Source organism: Hemicordylus capensis, chromosome 2 (assembly GCF_027244095.1).
Source record: "Hemicordylus capensis ecotype Gifberg chromosome 2, rHemCap1.1.pri, whole genome shotgun sequence".
NCBI lineage: Eukaryota > Metazoa > Chordata > Lepidosauria > Squamata > Cordylidae > Hemicordylus > Hemicordylus capensis.
In genome coordinates this window covers 75,224,968-75,241,373 of record NC_069658.1, presented here as the reverse complement: position 1 = coordinate 75,241,373, position 16,406 = coordinate 75,224,968, and the positions used below count along the sequence as shown (strand labels likewise).

Below are 16,406 nucleotides of genomic sequence, written 5' to 3'. Positions count from 1 at the left end.
TTCTGGGAAACACATCAGCAGGGATTTGAACCAACAGCCTCCTGCTCTCTATGCAAATTGCTTCCCCACTGAGCCATTAGGTGGCTGGGGAACAAAGAACAGGGCATGAATGTTTGTGGGCTACCTAAAGGCATCTGACTGGCCAGTACTGGAAACAAGATGATCTAATCCAGCAGAGCTTTGCTTACTTTCTTATGTTCAGTTTGACAGCCACTGTGGATGAAGCCACAGCTAGGTGGTAGAGCATGCAGGTGGTAGAGCATGCAGAAGGTCCCAGGTTCAGTCCCTGGCAGCATCTCCAAGTAGGGCCAGGAGGGAAGCTTGCCTGAAACCCTGAAAGCTGCTGTCAGTCAGAGTAGATCATCCTGAGCTAGATGGACCCAGGTTCTGACTTGGTCTGAGGCTGCTCCCTAAAGCCCACATCAGTTTCTTTAGTGCCACCGTGCCACCTACTAGAATCTGTTAACTTAGTTCTTCCTTTACTGCAGGAGATTTCATCTGCCCATAAATAAACTGAACTTCCTTTGGATTTGTTTCATTACATTACAGAAGGGAAAGGATGCTATTTTAATTGTAATACTTCCTCCCCACTATAAGGGAAATATAGGAAGAAAATTAAAGCTTGAGGAAGGAGTGCCCCGGCCTAGGCCCCAATGCAGTCTGCCCTCTCTGAGGACATTCCTGGGACATGATAGGAAGTCTTCCTGTAGTCTTTGGGGATTCCCGTGATACGGTGCCTTCCCCCTGTGTTGGATTCATGCAGAAGTATTGCCAGAAGGGTCTCCTCTAGGGAGCCAGCCTGTGGAAGCTGCTTTGTTTCACTGACAAGTCCCTATGGAATAAAGCAGTTTTGCCCGGTCCTACACTATAGGGACTTGTCAGTGAAATCTGAATTTTCTTGTAATGGTTTGTTTCAAAAGTTGAACACCACATAAAGATCTACTCATGACTACAGCAGCCTTCAGAGTTGCAGATGAAATCTGTAGGGAGAATGCTGCTATATTGCTCAGACGGCTGTGGAGGAGGAGGGTGGCAACATAAGAAAGGACTAGCCAATCTAATCATGGAATGCAGGCTGCTGGTGTTGTAATCGAAACAGGATGCTAAACATTGGCATGTAATCACATTTTATTCATTTGCCTTTGAGGGAGGCATGAAGTACCACCTAGTTTATCAGTTTATTACGATCATAGAGCAGCACACAGTTCAAATCCAGATACAAGAGTACCCAAGAGTGAACATCAATACCAGTGCATGCGTATACATATACATGATATATAATTAAGAACTATTACAAAAAATATAAAATGGAATAAGATAAAAAAACAAAACAAAATGAATTAAGAGCCTGAATTAATCATCTACGACACACCGTGGGCGGTCTTAATCGCAGCTGTACAGAATTTGGCCAACAGATGCAAGACATCAGTAAAAGTACCACGTATAGCCAAGGAAAGGAAACACCTGAAAAAATGAAAAAAATATATATACCACCTTTCATAATGCATCTCAAGGCGGTTTAGTAAAGTAAAGTGTTCCATCGAGTCGGTGTCGACTCCTGGTGACCACAGAGCCATGTGGTTGTCTTTGGTAGAATACTGGAGGGGTTCACCATTGCTTCTTCTCATGCAGTATGAGATGATGCCTTTCAGCACTTCCCTATATCGCTGCTGCCCAATATAGGTGTTTCCCATAGTCTGGGAAACATACCAGTGGGGATTTAAACCAGCAACCTCTGGCTAGCTAGTCAAGTCATTTCCTGATAAAGTACAATAAAATTCCATAAAAGTTATATTTAAAACCTTAAAATCAGTTAAACATTAAAAACCATAAAAGACCCCCCAAAAACTATATTTAAAAAGATAAACAAGCAAGAAAGTTGAGAAACCTGGCAGCCTCTGAGGGGTAAAAGCCTGAACAAATGAAAATGTCTTTAGTTGGTTTTTAAAAACAGCCACAGATGTCTAGGAGCGGACATTCACTGGGAGAGCATTCCAGAGCCTGGGACAACAACAGAGAAGGCCCTAGTCTCTCTCAGTGTTAGCACACAGAGCAAAGGCCCCTCCGACGATCTTGTTGGGCAGGTAGAAACCATTGGGGTGGTCCTTCGGGTATCCAGGGCCCATACTGAGCTGATTGAATCACCCTATACCAATTGGCTTTTCCTTTGACAGACAATATTGTCTGGATTTAGCCCACATCCAGCCCATCACCGCCTGCAGCCCCTGGTTTAGTACATCCATTGCTTCCCACTGGATCTGATGTGCATTTGAATGCACAAGGGCTCATGGCTTTCTAAAAATGGTTTATATATTATAAAATATAAACAGAAGATTCCTCTAATGTGAGGATAATTCTGCAGTTTATTGGGGGGCAGATGAGACACGTAAGTAAAAGGTTTCTACCAAGAGCTGAGATCCCCAAGGTTTACCAAACAGACAACTGAGCCCTCATGCTACTCCTGTTGTGCAACGTCTGAGCCTGGTGTGTATGCACTCCCTGAGGAACAGGAAGGTAGCTGGGCCCCTTTGCCTGCCTCTGGGTTCCTATCACTCTTCCCTCTAAGGCGTGTGCGCATGTGCACACTCACAAGGTTTTGGATGTCCGCTCAGTTCATTTTAGATCCCGCTCAGGTTGAATCAGGAAGGCCCCATTCTGAATGCAGGTGTGCGCACACTGTCTTGATACTGCTGCCCAGGACAAAACTCAGACCGCACAGAGATGAGAAAAATTAGAGGGACCACTGGTTCCTATGCCCATCTAACCACCACACCACCCTGCTGTTGCCAAAGGTTGAACTGGGAGGAAGGAAGTGCCTTCAGGAGACTCCTTCCTTTCTTGCTAAAGCAGCTGCTTCAGCTAAGATGGTAGCCTTTTTTTAAGGTGCTTCCTCCATCCTAATTCAAGCCTCAGTGGAAGCAGCAATAACACAGGAGGAAGAATAGATGGAGAGAAGTGGGCTATGAGCAGTGTGGGGATCAGCACAGAAAGGTGAGAGGGAGGGAAAGAGAGGAGGATGAGGAGATGTCTGTGACATACAGCGAGCCAGAGGCGGTGGTCAATAAATGTGGAGTGAGGTAGAGTGCTGTATAAGTGGAGTGTGTGCCTAGTGTGAACTAGTATTTGTGCATGGAAGTGAATGGTGAATGGCCAGCAAGAAAGTATCACAAATTTCAAAAATACATCTGTGAATGTTTGAGGACTCTCACTGGTCTTTGTTTTTCAGGAATGTACGGATGGCACAACATCATTAACACTAGCTGAACTTAAACCCTACAGCGAAAATGAACTCACTACAGAACTGGCAAATGCACTCAGACGGTAAGCAAGATCTCCCCCTTCACGAAGAGAGATGTGCTAATAAAGCTGTGATTTCATTCTGGGCTTTTAATCAGTCAAATGCTAAGTGATCACACATTTTTAACTTTTAGAGTTTTCTAGGCAGTTATTTTCTTTTTTACTCTTTTACTAATGCTGATCAACATCGGTCCCTCAGGTTTCCTCAAACAACCATGAACTGGGGGCTTAATTATTGTTGCTAATTCCCATATTGCTCATGAAAACCCTGAGGCAGAGAGTAGCTGACTGAGTTAATGAAAGGCCACTCAAGAGACACATGGCAAATCTGGGAATAGCATTCCGATCTCATCTGTTTCCATTTCAGTGAGATTAAATCCTCATAAGAATTGGCTTCCTAGTTCTATATTAAAGGTAGTGCAAGAAATAACGGAAGGTGGAGTATGCCAACAATAACATTTCTGTGAGGGAGGCACTGGAGACATCACACAAAACGTAGAGGATTGTGCCCAAATAGCAGTCCTGATTATTTCATACATTAGTGGTGGCGGGGGGGGGGGGCTAAAGGGAAAGCATATATTTGCACACAGAGCAGTTTCATTGACTGTGGATAATACAATCTTTAAGTTTGAAAAAGCCATACAGGTGAAAAACAAGTTGCTAAAGATACAGTAATTAATAATGTTGGGAAAATACGTTACAAGCAGGGAAGCAGAGGCAGTAATACTGTCTGATAAACTATATCAGACCAAAGATGAAGTTTCAGAACTCATAGACAAGCTAAAGAGTAACAAGTCATCAAGGCTTGATGATGGCAGTCACCCAGGAGGTTTTAAAATTCAGACGTGAAATGGCTGCGCTAATAACTGAAATACATATCCATAAAATCAGCCTGGAATGGACCATATCCCATATTGCGCTAGTTTTTACAAATAGATCCAGGAAATTACAGACCAGTGATCCTAACTTTCCCACTTGCTGAAAGTGTCTCCAGGGTTAGAATTATGAAGCATAGATGAAGTCAGACATAATATAAAAAGGTTAAAGGAAAGTTCTTCAGCCATGCTGAGACACCTTTAAAAAATGAACGATCAGACAAGCATACTAGCTAACTGAACTTTGGTACAAGCCATCAGTTTTGCCACTTCTTTCATCGTGAACACTACTGCCAGCCAACGCCTGTCTCAAGTTGGATGCTTTTGTTGCTTGTACCCAGCCAGAAGAGGGAAAGGAGGCTATAATGAGGGAGGAAGAGAGGCATGGACCAACTTTCAGTTCATCTGTATACTTGGCAGTTCAGCTGTGAAGGCAACTCACAGTGTTGGGAATGCACTGCGAGCTTTTTAAAAAATAGATATTTTACAGGAGAACCTCAATATTCGCAGGGGTTCTGTTCAGGGCTGCAGCCGCAGATATAGAAACAGTGGATATCGAGTTATGGCATCACAGGGGCTAGGTTCCGGGCTGACTGAAAACTGGCCCAATTTCACAGGGTGGTGGGGAGCTTCTTACTGTGCTCTACTGCTCCCCCTGAGTCGTGCTGTGCCCCTAAATCAGTTCAAAATCAGCCCCCCCCCTTTAAAAAAAATACGGGAGTGATTTTGTGGTTCTGTTGAAGAAAATGGCTTCTGGAAATTACCTCCGTGGTAATTTCTGGCCACCTCCGACCCGTGGATACACGAGGTTGGCACGTTTTCCCCCTTTTTACAGCTTATGCCAAGGTTGGGTGTCTTTTTCCTAATCATGGATATGTGAATATGCGGATATGGAATCCACGGGTAACAAGGTCCACCTGTACCTGCACATTAGTTGTTGAGAGATTGTTGTTATTAAAACTACATACCTCACCCATCTTCAAACAAAAAATTGGAACAGTTTCTCAACAGTGCAGTAGTTATCTGCTTGGCACATGAAAAGAGAGGTTGCCTACCATCCTTTTAGAATTATTTGAGCATTCCACAAGCTTCTCTGGTAGGCACTGGCTGCCATCCTGACTAAGCCAGCAGCAACACACCTCAAAGATACATGTGTACTGCAGAAGGCTTCCAGAGTACCAGAGCACACATGGTGGAATGGAGGGGGCGGTTATAATTGGTTTTTGTTTCCCCTGGAAGTGCCCTGCATTATCTGGAAATACGTCCCTGTAGGCTCCACAAGCCTCAGGGACATTTTCAAATGTTGCAGGACAGCAGTTTTCATAATGCCATAACATCTATTGCAGCCACATTTTTAATCCTCTGTGCAATTCTAGTCACCCATCTCAAAAAGAATATTGTAGTCCTAAAGAAAATACAACAAAAAGAGACTAAAATTTTCAGGAGAGTGGAGCATCTACCTATGAAGAAAGGCTGAGGATGTTGAACTCTAGTTAAGAGAGACAATGGTCATTAGAAAAATATGATAAAGATAACTGATGTGAAATGAAATTATAATAAAGATAAATTATGTAGGGATACAGTGCTAAGTTCAGTACTGGGCACTAGGCTATATATTGCACTAATTAAATTATGGCTTTTTGCCACAGGATACCATGACAACCACTAGTTTTAACTGGCTCTAAGGAGGGTAGTACTAAAGTCAAGCCACCTTTTCCCAGATATGCTATATGTCCTCTGGTTATCAGATGTTGGGACAAACAGGATGTGGCTAATTTCATCATAGCTTGTGATCCAGGGGTTCCTGGCTCACCTCTTTTGGAGGCAAAGTGCTGCACAGGATGGAACTTGTGATGTTCTTGTATTTGAAATGCAATGAAAGATGCCTTCCAGGAGGAATGAACAAAACCCCTTGATGCAAACACAAAGCAGCTATTAAACATTCAATAACATGGAACAGATCTGAGATAACATCTTTCATCCATTTGTACTTCTCCATTATGCCCATGTCAAATTCAAAGCGTGGCACTTTGAGCTTGTTCTTAATAATATATGCTTATGCAATATAAGTATGGACACTTATAGAGATATGTGGAAGCTGTGCATTCACCGCAAAATTTCAGACCTTGTTGCTGCCATGCCATATCCTGCACTTAAGAGCAATCACCCCTGGTTACTAAAACACTCTGAGAAACACATAGGCACTCCACAGGGGTGAGTTGGTTCGTGCTGAGAAGGTAAATGTTAGCTTTCAGGTGCAATGAAAATCAAAAACTTCTGCTTGTTAATGGTGACACTTGAAGAGACATTTCCTGCATACTGGAACACCACCTACATATCTGAATGTTTGGTTACTTCTGGCACAATGCGAGCATTTATTTTAGTAGCAAAAACAGTAACTGGATTCCACAGTGACCATTTCTGTCAGCTTTCAGTTTGTCTTGATAGTCTTTGTATTTAAGCCAGCTTGATCCTGTGGCATTCACTGGGACTAAGTTGGGGTTTGTCCAAATACTTTAGCTTAACTAGACTGAGAATTGGGCTTTGTCTGTAACATGCTTAGAGCAACTAGGTATTGCTTTAATAAATCAAAGATAATTACAACTGTAGAATCAGTATTCCTCTTAAGTACTTTGTGTAGGCCCCGAGTTGCAGTTACAAAATATTTAGTTTAAACAGTGCAGTATAATAAATTTAAAAAGTTAAAGCCTATCCTGTTGGGGGTAGGGGGCACGCATTCACAAGTGTCTGTAAGGTTAATGCCCTATGGACTAGTTCATTAAATATCACCTGCAAGAATTTTTGCTTCTGCTTGATGTTGTCTATCTTTGATATTAACATATGGGTAAGCATATATTGTGTCCTATTTCTATAGCATTTAGGTTTATTCCTCTTTAGAATCTGGATTATCGAGCAGTGTTTCAGGCATTAACTAATAAAGGTGGAACAGAGAGCCATGCAGGGATGGATTATGCACTTTGCTGCCAGTAGGCAGCCAAAGTTCTGCCGCCCAGTGGCAAGGAAGTGGGTGGGGGAAGTTAAATTGAATTTATATTTTAATTAAAGCTGCCACCACACAGGAGCGCGGCAGTGCGAGATCCTCATGCGGAAAGGATGGAAGGCCCTGCAAATATGTTCAGTGTGTTTGCTGCTCCATGCCCATTGGGGAACAGAATATCTTTATGCGGAAGCGGCTACAGGATGCCTTCTTCACATTATTGATTGACAGTTTGAAAATAAGAAAGTTTACATAGCTGAAGGGGACTGTTCTTAGAACTTTGCTTATCAAAATACTTGTACGGGTTTAGCCTAATGCCAATAAAGCCCTGAGAATATGATTAAGGTCTGTTCCATCACAGATCCGTTTTGTTCCCCCCACCCCATATTTTACTGCCTAAACGGTTAACGTGCACTCACACCAACAGAAGTTGCATCTTGTGTGAAGCAGCTTAAGGCCAAAATAGCCATTAAATGAAAGCAGCAGATTCATGTATCTCCCTGGTGGTCTGCCTCAGTCATGGAGAGCAGGAGATTGGAGAGGGTCTAGTTTAAAGAGCAAAAGGGGCATGCAGGCGAGGACTACTGAATTCTTTCCCAAGAGCTTTTCTCCAAACTGGGCTCACTTCTGGTATCAGAGGCTGACTGGCAAAAAAAGAGTAACTGCGGAACAAACTACAGGGCTAAGCTTAAGGGGTAGGGGTGTTGCTCATCACTCCTCTGCCTCCATGCCCCCGCCCTCCACCACTTTGCTTTATACATTATTGGGGCAGATGACATTAAGAGAGGAGGCTAATGCAGTCATAAGTGCATAAAATATCAATGCGAGTATCTGTGTTCCTAAGACCACAACGGGAACATATAGAATTGACTTTTACATGAGCCCTATTCAGACATTATGGTGTATGTGCATACATGGCATGTGTAGGTGTCATGTAATGTTTTAATGTGGATGACTGTAAATGCATTCATCTGAAACGTAAATCTAGGTACAGGCCTCTTCAAATGTATGGTACAGATAGGAAGTATGCTATTGTACATGTGTTGGCCAAAACGTTTGAATGACTACCTATGTAAAGATAGTACATGCATACACTGTACATGGATTGTATGTACATTGAACATAATATGTGAGTAGGGATATTGTAAGATGTATATCTTGATCTTGTACAGAACTAACTAGAAATCTCCTATTTTGTGGATTCCTAACTGATGTTTCTTGTTTGGTACTCTTCTGTGAACATGAAAAATATTAGGTAAGAAGATGGATTTGCAAGAAGATGGATTTGCAAGAAGATCAATCTTTCATTTCATTTGGTATATGAAGTTACATCAGTCCTAATGTCTTTCCAGTACTAGACTAAAGATCTTTGATAATGTAGTGCTTTGTGCTGTGGTTGACTTGCACACTTTAAAGAATATCTTTAGCCAGATGTTCTCTGGAATGAGATCATTTCCATTAATATGGCTTTGAAATAATCGGGAAATGAGAGGTGGGGGTGAGATGATTTCTATAAAGTGCAACAATTGACTGACCATACCTTTTGTCTAAACTGAGCTACATGTAATAAAAGATGAATATTGTGGCACAAGTAGTCTCATGGTAGAGAAAATGAAACTTGTCCTTTCCTACATGAAGATTGTCTTTGTGTGGAAAAGGTACTATTTGAAGTAGTCTTAAAATACACAAATAAATGCAGCACTGTTCCTTGAGGAACATTTCAGCAGCACAGGCTTTGTTGGTGTGTTTCATTGTCTATCACTGAAGAGGACTACTTGCTATGCTGGCTGTTTGATTTCCCTGTTTTATTTTGCCTCTTGGACTTTATCCTTAATAAATTCACCAACAGGTCAGGAGCACTTACAGCAGTTACTCTGCAGGGAAGAGGAAATGAGAGAGGTGTCCTGTAGGGAACAATCATACACTGGCAGAGTGGAGGATCAGATGACCTAATAGATTTTGTGTGTGTGTCTCAGATTTCTAGAATTCTATAAAAAATAGATGAGAACAAGGAGGGATTTAAAATCTCTGTTACTTCCTTGAAGCAGACAGGACTAAAGAGATTCTTGAGTGCTTCCTCCCCTCCCTTGCCTAGCTACAAAAGTGTGTGTGTGTGAGAGAGAGAGAACGAGAGAGAGCGCATATTGATTTTGTAAAATGCATTTAATACTGTAGATGATTCCTGAATACAAAGGTATTCAGCTTCAGTTCCCCAGTTCAGATTTGGACAGATTGATATTGACCAAACACCATTCTGTTTAAGGGTTGTTTAGAGGCTGACATGATGCAAGTGTAACTTCATAAAGCAGAATTATTTCAGACTAACTTCCTGTGTGGATTAACTCCCTGCAGAGTTTCTTGAATTGTAGAAATGTTCATACTTTTTGTGACAAGCTCAGCAAGGAGACCACGGAGGTATGGAAACTTGACTCCTTTGCTAGAAGTTCAGCAGAGTAGGAAGCACAGAGATCAACTGCAATGCTTTACCAGTCCTGTGGCTTAATATGTGAATTCCTGACCTGTTAGATCATTAGTATGGTTGCTTTTGATCTCTATTACTTATTGTTACATACTACTTTTTGTGTGCCTAGGGATTTGTGTAGCACTAATAAGTAAGTAAGCAATTAGTAAGTAAGTGGAGTATTGTCTCCATTTTGCCAATAAGAAAACGTGATAATGTGGTTTATTTATTGTGACCCCAATGAGTTTTTGTTGTTGTGTGTTGCAATGTACCTGAAATTGAAAGCCTAGGTTCAAATCCCTGTCCATATGATGAGCTACCCTGCCCCAATATTTGAATTTATTTTCGTCAGAGATTAATTTCAATTGCAGATGGGTCAAGTGGGACCTTTTCTCTTCACACTAGAGTAGGTTTGTTTGTGGACATGGGTTTCATGTATTTACTCCAGTACATTTTGTGAGGCTGGTAACATTTGATTTAGCTTTGAAATGTCTTCTATTTGGGGGATCAAATTAGATATGACATAAGAAAACCAGAAACAGGGTCTCCTCTGGGGTTGTTGTTTTTTTACATATCAGCTGTGGGATGGGGGTGAAATTTGGACTGGCATCATGGCAACTCCAGGCGGAGCACAAGTGTGCCCCCCACAGCCTCCCTGTTTCTTTTTCAGAAATCTAATATGTGGGACACAGCTCACCTACCCATACGTGCACTTTGTCCCTTCTGTAAAGCCCCCACCCCCAGGACAGAACATCCCACTATAAAAACTATAGGTTTTGCCCCACAAAGGAAACTGGTATTTGGTGGTGGTGGTGGTGGTGGTGGTGGTGGTGATTTTAATCAGGGATGGGGAAAGGCTTTAAAACGCCTTCCCCAACAACATGGTCCCAATCTAAATCTCCCCTACCCACCCCTATATTGCTATTAACACTTTAAAGAGTTGCCTGTGATCCTACCCACATATTTGCTTTATCATGTATTTTCGCCCTCCAATGAAAGCCATTCTCTGTTTTGAATTGAACAAAGATGACTCCCCTCCCCCTCCACACATCTCTCCCCATTACTTACTGGGTGTTTGGATTTGTTTGCCTTTTATCCCAACAGATGATTAATGTTAATGACCATTAGAAAGCTTAGATATGAGAATCTGTAGAGCAAACTGCCGTTTTTAAAAACATAGTAATGGTCTTGTAACTTGCTTGGAGATGTTAACCTTTGGACTCGGGCCTCTCTCAAATGCCACAGGAATGCTTGAATCTGAAAAGCAGGTGAAACCAAAATGAAAAACTATTCTGGACTGCAAACATTCCACCCAACATACAATGCCAGTTGAAAAGGAATAGCAAACTCTTCCATTCCACTGTGGTACAATAGTTTGCTCCAGGTGCCAGCCCAAACTGTGCATGAAAGCAAATCCATTGCTCCTCCCCAAGCCTTGTGTTCACAGCTTCCTGCCAGTACTGATTCCACCCTTAGTTCTTTCCATGACCTAATTACCATGTACATTAAACAGTGGGGGCCCTGGGGCTTTGCTACAGTTCAGTGCCCAGTCCTGAGATAGATTGTAACACAAGCTATAGAGAGCCCTTCTAATAATGGCACAGCCATCTGTAGAATTCAGGGATCCTTGCGTTTTCATTCATCCCATCTTTCCGCAACCTCTCCCCAGCCAAAGGAGATTTCTCACTTATTGAGAGGTTTGGGCAATATCACACCTGTCTGTGGAAATGCCCAGTAAAAGGCTACCAAGAGAGAAGCTGCAGACAGGAACCTTTGCTTAGTTGGAAGATTGCACAGGCTCTCCAAACTAGGACAGCACTCCTCATTTTAAAAACAGCAAAAAATTGCCCTTGTTTCTTGTTTGGAAAAACAGCTACACACATCATTGGCTATCAGACCACGATATGCTATGACAAGAGGAGAGCTGGTCTGGTGCTAGCAAGCATGACTTGTCCCCATAGCTAAGCAGGGTCTGCCCTGGTTGCATCTGAATGGGAGACTTGATGTGTGAGCCCTGCAAGATATTCCCCTCAGGGGATGAAGCTGCTCTGGGAAGAGCAGAAGGTTCCAAGTCCCCTCCCTGGCTTCTCCAAGATAGGGCTGCGAGAGATTCCTGCCTGCAACCTTGGAGAAGCCGCTGCCAGTCTGTGAAGACAATACTGAGCTAGATAGACCAATGGTCTGACTCAGTATATGGCAGCTTCCGATGTTCCTAAGTTGTCAGCCTTTTGTTTGAGACATTTCTGCTGGATATGCTAGGAAGACCTGAAACAACAGTTTTGCAAATTGTTTTGTAGCACCATCAGAGTGTGGAACAATGGCTGGCTGTGCAGAGCAAGGAGAAAGGAAAGAGCCATATCTTCAGCATTGCATTTTGGCGGACCAGTCGATGGACTGTTGATGAAATGAATTCTTGCTCTGCATGCAAAGGCGGGGGGCGGTGCAAATTCCTGGGGCCTGGCGGTACGATCAGGGCCCTGGCTGGAGTGTGTGCATAGGCAACAATAACACCCCTTCAGGGACCCTCACTGCTGCCTCTCAGTTTTCATTCGAGAAACGCAGAGAGCAGCTGTCCAGGGAGAAGGAGGAAGAAAGAGTGGCAGGGAGCGAGGCCTCCTGGCTGGGCTTAGGGCTAGAGCAGCTGGGAGTTATCACACATGCTTCCATGCCGCGGGGTATCTGAAGAGCGAATCTGCTTCACAGCAGATTCACAGATGTTTAATTCGGGGAATTAAATAGACAGTTCATACAGGCTCGGCTCCTCTATGCAACCCCTGCAGATCTTTTTCTGTGCAGGTTCCCACCACTTACTCCGGAGGGTTTTATCCAACCAGTCACAGTCTAGAGACCCTTTTTTTGTTTGACAGAGGGAGTGAGAGCAACAGGCAGCCTCCATCTCTCTCCCCACCCCCTTCTTCCTTAGTACCGTCTCACTGTGGCCAAGCAATCCCCTCCTTGCTCTGCCCTGATCGTGTACACAGAGGGAGGCGGCGATGGGGCAAGTGGGGAAAAGAAGAATCCCAACACAGCTGAGGAGGCTCCCCCTTCTCCTTCCTCCCCTCTCGGGATTGGTAGGTGTGTGACAGCAGCGACTTAATGCATTCGCTTTGTCTGCTCTTCTCCCCCCTCCCTGACTCTACATGTTCACTGCACTGAAGAGGAAATGGGAGCCAGCCCCCCTCTCAGCCCAGATTTTTATTGTTACATTATCTTTCCCCCCCCTTGCTCCGTGGTGGCCCAGCAGTGGCAGCAGTGGATCCTCTGAGGGAGGGAGGGGGCGGTCCCCCCCCCTTTCCAGCCCCCTCATTTGGCTTTCAGTAGGACTCAAACAGCATTTTGCTCAGTGCTTGGGAGATGGGAAGTAATGATAGCTGGCACCCAAACGGAACTCTGTGCCCCCACCGCAGTGCTCACAGCAGACCTGACCATACCCAACACAGCTGTCAAACTCTCCTTCATTGAGCTTTGAAAAAAGCCGAATTACTACTATGGCCCCTCCACATATCTCGGGAGAAGCTGTGGGGAATACCAGAAAGCTTGGTTTAAAACAAACAAACAAAAAAGCTGCTGCAAATGGAGCATTTTTTTACCCAAGACACATTTCGGGCCAAGCAAGAATGTGCAGTAATTCTTAACAGTAATTCAGGGAAAAGCAGAGTCGAGCGTGTACTCATCCCTGATAGCCTGTAGAGACGTCCTCCACCTGCCTGAGCCTGCGCCGTAAGGCAAGGCGTGAAGGAGCAGCAGAGCTGCAGAGAAGGTGGGAAGAAGGAGTGGAGACATAGAGGCGCACTAGAGCCTTTCCTTTTTGTTCAGCTGTGAAGGGGGTGAGAGATAAAGAGTTGTGTGAGTGCATGCATGTGTGAACAGGCCACCTGTACACTCCCAGGGAGAAACCCAGGACACACAGCCACATGCCCACTCCCCTACTTACTCGTTACTCCTCCTCCCCTACCCTGCAGCCTGCTCAACAGCCATGAGCCATCTCCTCCCCGTGTGTCTCTCTGCAGAACGTGAGCAGGCAGGCTTGCGGCTTGCCTCCTCCCTCCCCTCACACCTTGGGGCTTTTCACCCCACTGCAAACATAGCTGAGGTGAGCCCCCCTGTATTCACTTCTTTTTCCAGCAGAAGCCTCCCCCATCACTGCATTATTTCTTCTTCGGTTCCACCCCCCCTCAAAAAAATTTCTTCTCTCTCTCTCTCTCTCTCCCCCCCCCCCCATTCTCAGGGAATAAGTGGCACCCATACAAAAATTTCCAGTTTCCCCTTCTGGTACCTGCCCTACCCTGGGCAAAGACAGAATAGCTTCCATTTGTCAACAGAAGAAAGTTAACATCACAGCCTGAATTCAGCCTGTACTTTCCATGACCAGAGCTTGCAAATGGTTTAAATTAAGCTAATGACATCATTCTTTCACTTTTATATTCTATTGATGTATGTGACATAATCCTTGTCTTTGTTACAGATTCATTCTCTAAAATTCATTTTTAGCGTGCATACTGAGATGTCACGTACTACTGAACAACATTCTTGTAATATGTAGAACAGAATGGTAAAAGAATGGCAAAAAAGGTGGAGTGAGGATTATAGTCTATGTTAGAACCTTTGAGTACAGCATCAAGGAGTCCTAGTTTAAATGATCCAGAATAAATACATATGCGGTTTTATGGCTGAAATGGAAGCATTACTGACTTGCCTTCTACAACCATTCTTCCAACTTGTGTTACTTTCCCCATTCATCTGCTCAGTGCATTGTGGTGTCCTAGAACTATCCTCCATGTTTTCTTTTCCTATTCTAGGCAGGGTATGTATGTATGTATGTATTTGTTTATTTAGCTGCACATCAATACAAATCTCATGTACAGATTTATAGACGCTCCACCCTTGCTGGGGGGTCCCAATTTTTCCCCCCCACTGGGGCCCAAACCAGCTCTCGGCCCTGTCTGCATGGTGTACCTGGTGGTCAGGCAGAAGGTAGAACAGGATCTACTAGTACATCTCTGGATGTTTTGCAGTAAATAGAAGTTTCTGACTCCCTGTTGTTTTAGTGGCAGCCACCAAAGGCCTTCTTTCCCTAAATTAATCTGTTGAAACAAAGAAAGCTCAATGGAATGGATTTCAACCAAGAAAAATCAGGCGTGGATTTTTCTGCAGGAAGGACTGTGAACAAGGGCAGGATGCCTCTGAATACCAGTGGTAGGAGAGCAGCAGCAGGAGAGAGGGCATGCCCTCACCTCTTGCTTGTAGGCTTCCCAGAAGCATCCGGTGGGCCACTGTGTGAAACAGACTGGTGGACTAGATGGGCCTTGGGCCTGATCCAGCAGGGCTGTTCTTATGTAACCCAGTTTTGGTACTGAAAACAAATTTCTGAGTTGAGCATGTGCTTAGAGGCAGTCCAGCTCCTGAGCCACTTTTATTGTGTCTAGCTGCCGTTGCTGGGCCTTGGGGTCTAGTAGGAAATGGCAAGCCTGACATCTGCCCATCCCCTGATGTACATGCCCCCCACCCCATGTAAGAAAATTTTCTTTTGTGAAAAATCCCTTAAACCAATGAATGATAAGATAGTTCTTTACCGTTTCAGGAAACATGCTTCTGATATATCATGATGTTTGACAAGTCTTCTGCCTGTTATTTTAATGAAAGCGTATTTCTACAGATATTAAGGGGGAAAGTATCCATTTATCTTGCGGGACAATAAAGCTGGTGCTATTCAACTGGTCAGGGATTATCAGGCCTCTCAACATTAGCTAGTGCTGTATTGTCATGTTCTGCAAAGCCTTGGGCTTCCCAACAGAAAATGTAACTCCAACTCCAGGAAAGAAGGGGAAACTTGTGGCGGCAACCGGCCAAATTTCCTACCCCAAATTGGAGGTTTGTCTATGTCCAAAAAAAGTGCAGACTTTTCTGGACATTTTCATGACTTTCCTTTTGAGAAGGAAAGAGGCTACCTTAATGGACTGGGAACCCAGTTTATGTAAAGGTTCCCAACCCCAGACACGCACAGTGCTGTCCACATGTTGAAAAGTGTGCAATTTTTTCCAGGAGGGAGATTTTGATTTTCATGCTGGAAGATTAACATGTGAATCTGTTTCCAGCAACAGAGGATGAGCAGAACAGAAAGTCTATGCAGTATTCATAAAAGGTACCAAAGCTTTGGCCTAAAACTAAAGGGAAGTAAATGGATATTATAGTGGGCATTCCAAAAAACCTAATCGGAGAACGTCCCATTTAATTTACTGAACTTTACTTCCAAATAATGATGCTTAGGATCCCTACATATATTAGAAGTTTTCTATCTGTAGGCCTGTTTTGTTTTGTTTTGCTGTTAGTATTTTATTTTATCTTTTGCATGCCTGAAACAGGGAGTTCTTGGTTGTGACACCTTGCTTGTGGAGTTCTCTCTCCAGGGAGGCTTGCCTCTTACCTGTGTCACTGCTGTCTATCAGGGGCCAGGAGAAGACTTCTTCATTCTCTCAGCCTTTTTAGAAACAATGGGTAAAATCATGCGCAGCGTATCACTGATGTGAACCACATCAGGCCTGCTGCAGATGCATAAGGCCGTCTTGACGTGGTTGAGGGCTGGCAGTTGTGCAAGTAGTACTCTTTGACTGCAGCAGTACTGCTTGATCAGCTGCTTGCCCTCAACAGAGTCGGGGCCATCTGCTGCATGTACTCTGTCCAGCAGAGTTCAGAGTCGATGAGACTTCAGCCAAGCTAACTATTCTGTTAGCTGCCATGTGACTTTTAGTTTTTTAGTTAGATTAAAAAGCAAAGT

The 16,406-nt window shown here is 43.8% G+C and overlaps 1 protein-coding gene across 3 annotated transcripts in view; it reads left to right on the top strand.

Moving 5' to 3' along the window:
• MCC (MCC regulator of WNT signaling pathway) overlaps nt 1–16,406 on the top strand; it is a 340,580-nt gene that overhangs the window by 314,054 nt on the left and 10,120 nt on the right. For all 3 annotated transcript variants that reach the window (XM_053295136.1, XM_053295138.1, XM_053295137.1), the window contains one exon: nt 3,227–3,321. In XM_053295136.1, the coding sequence (XP_053151111.1) occupies nt 3,227–3,321 (95 nt within the window). The remainder of the gene's footprint in view (nt 1–3,226; nt 3,322–16,406) is intronic.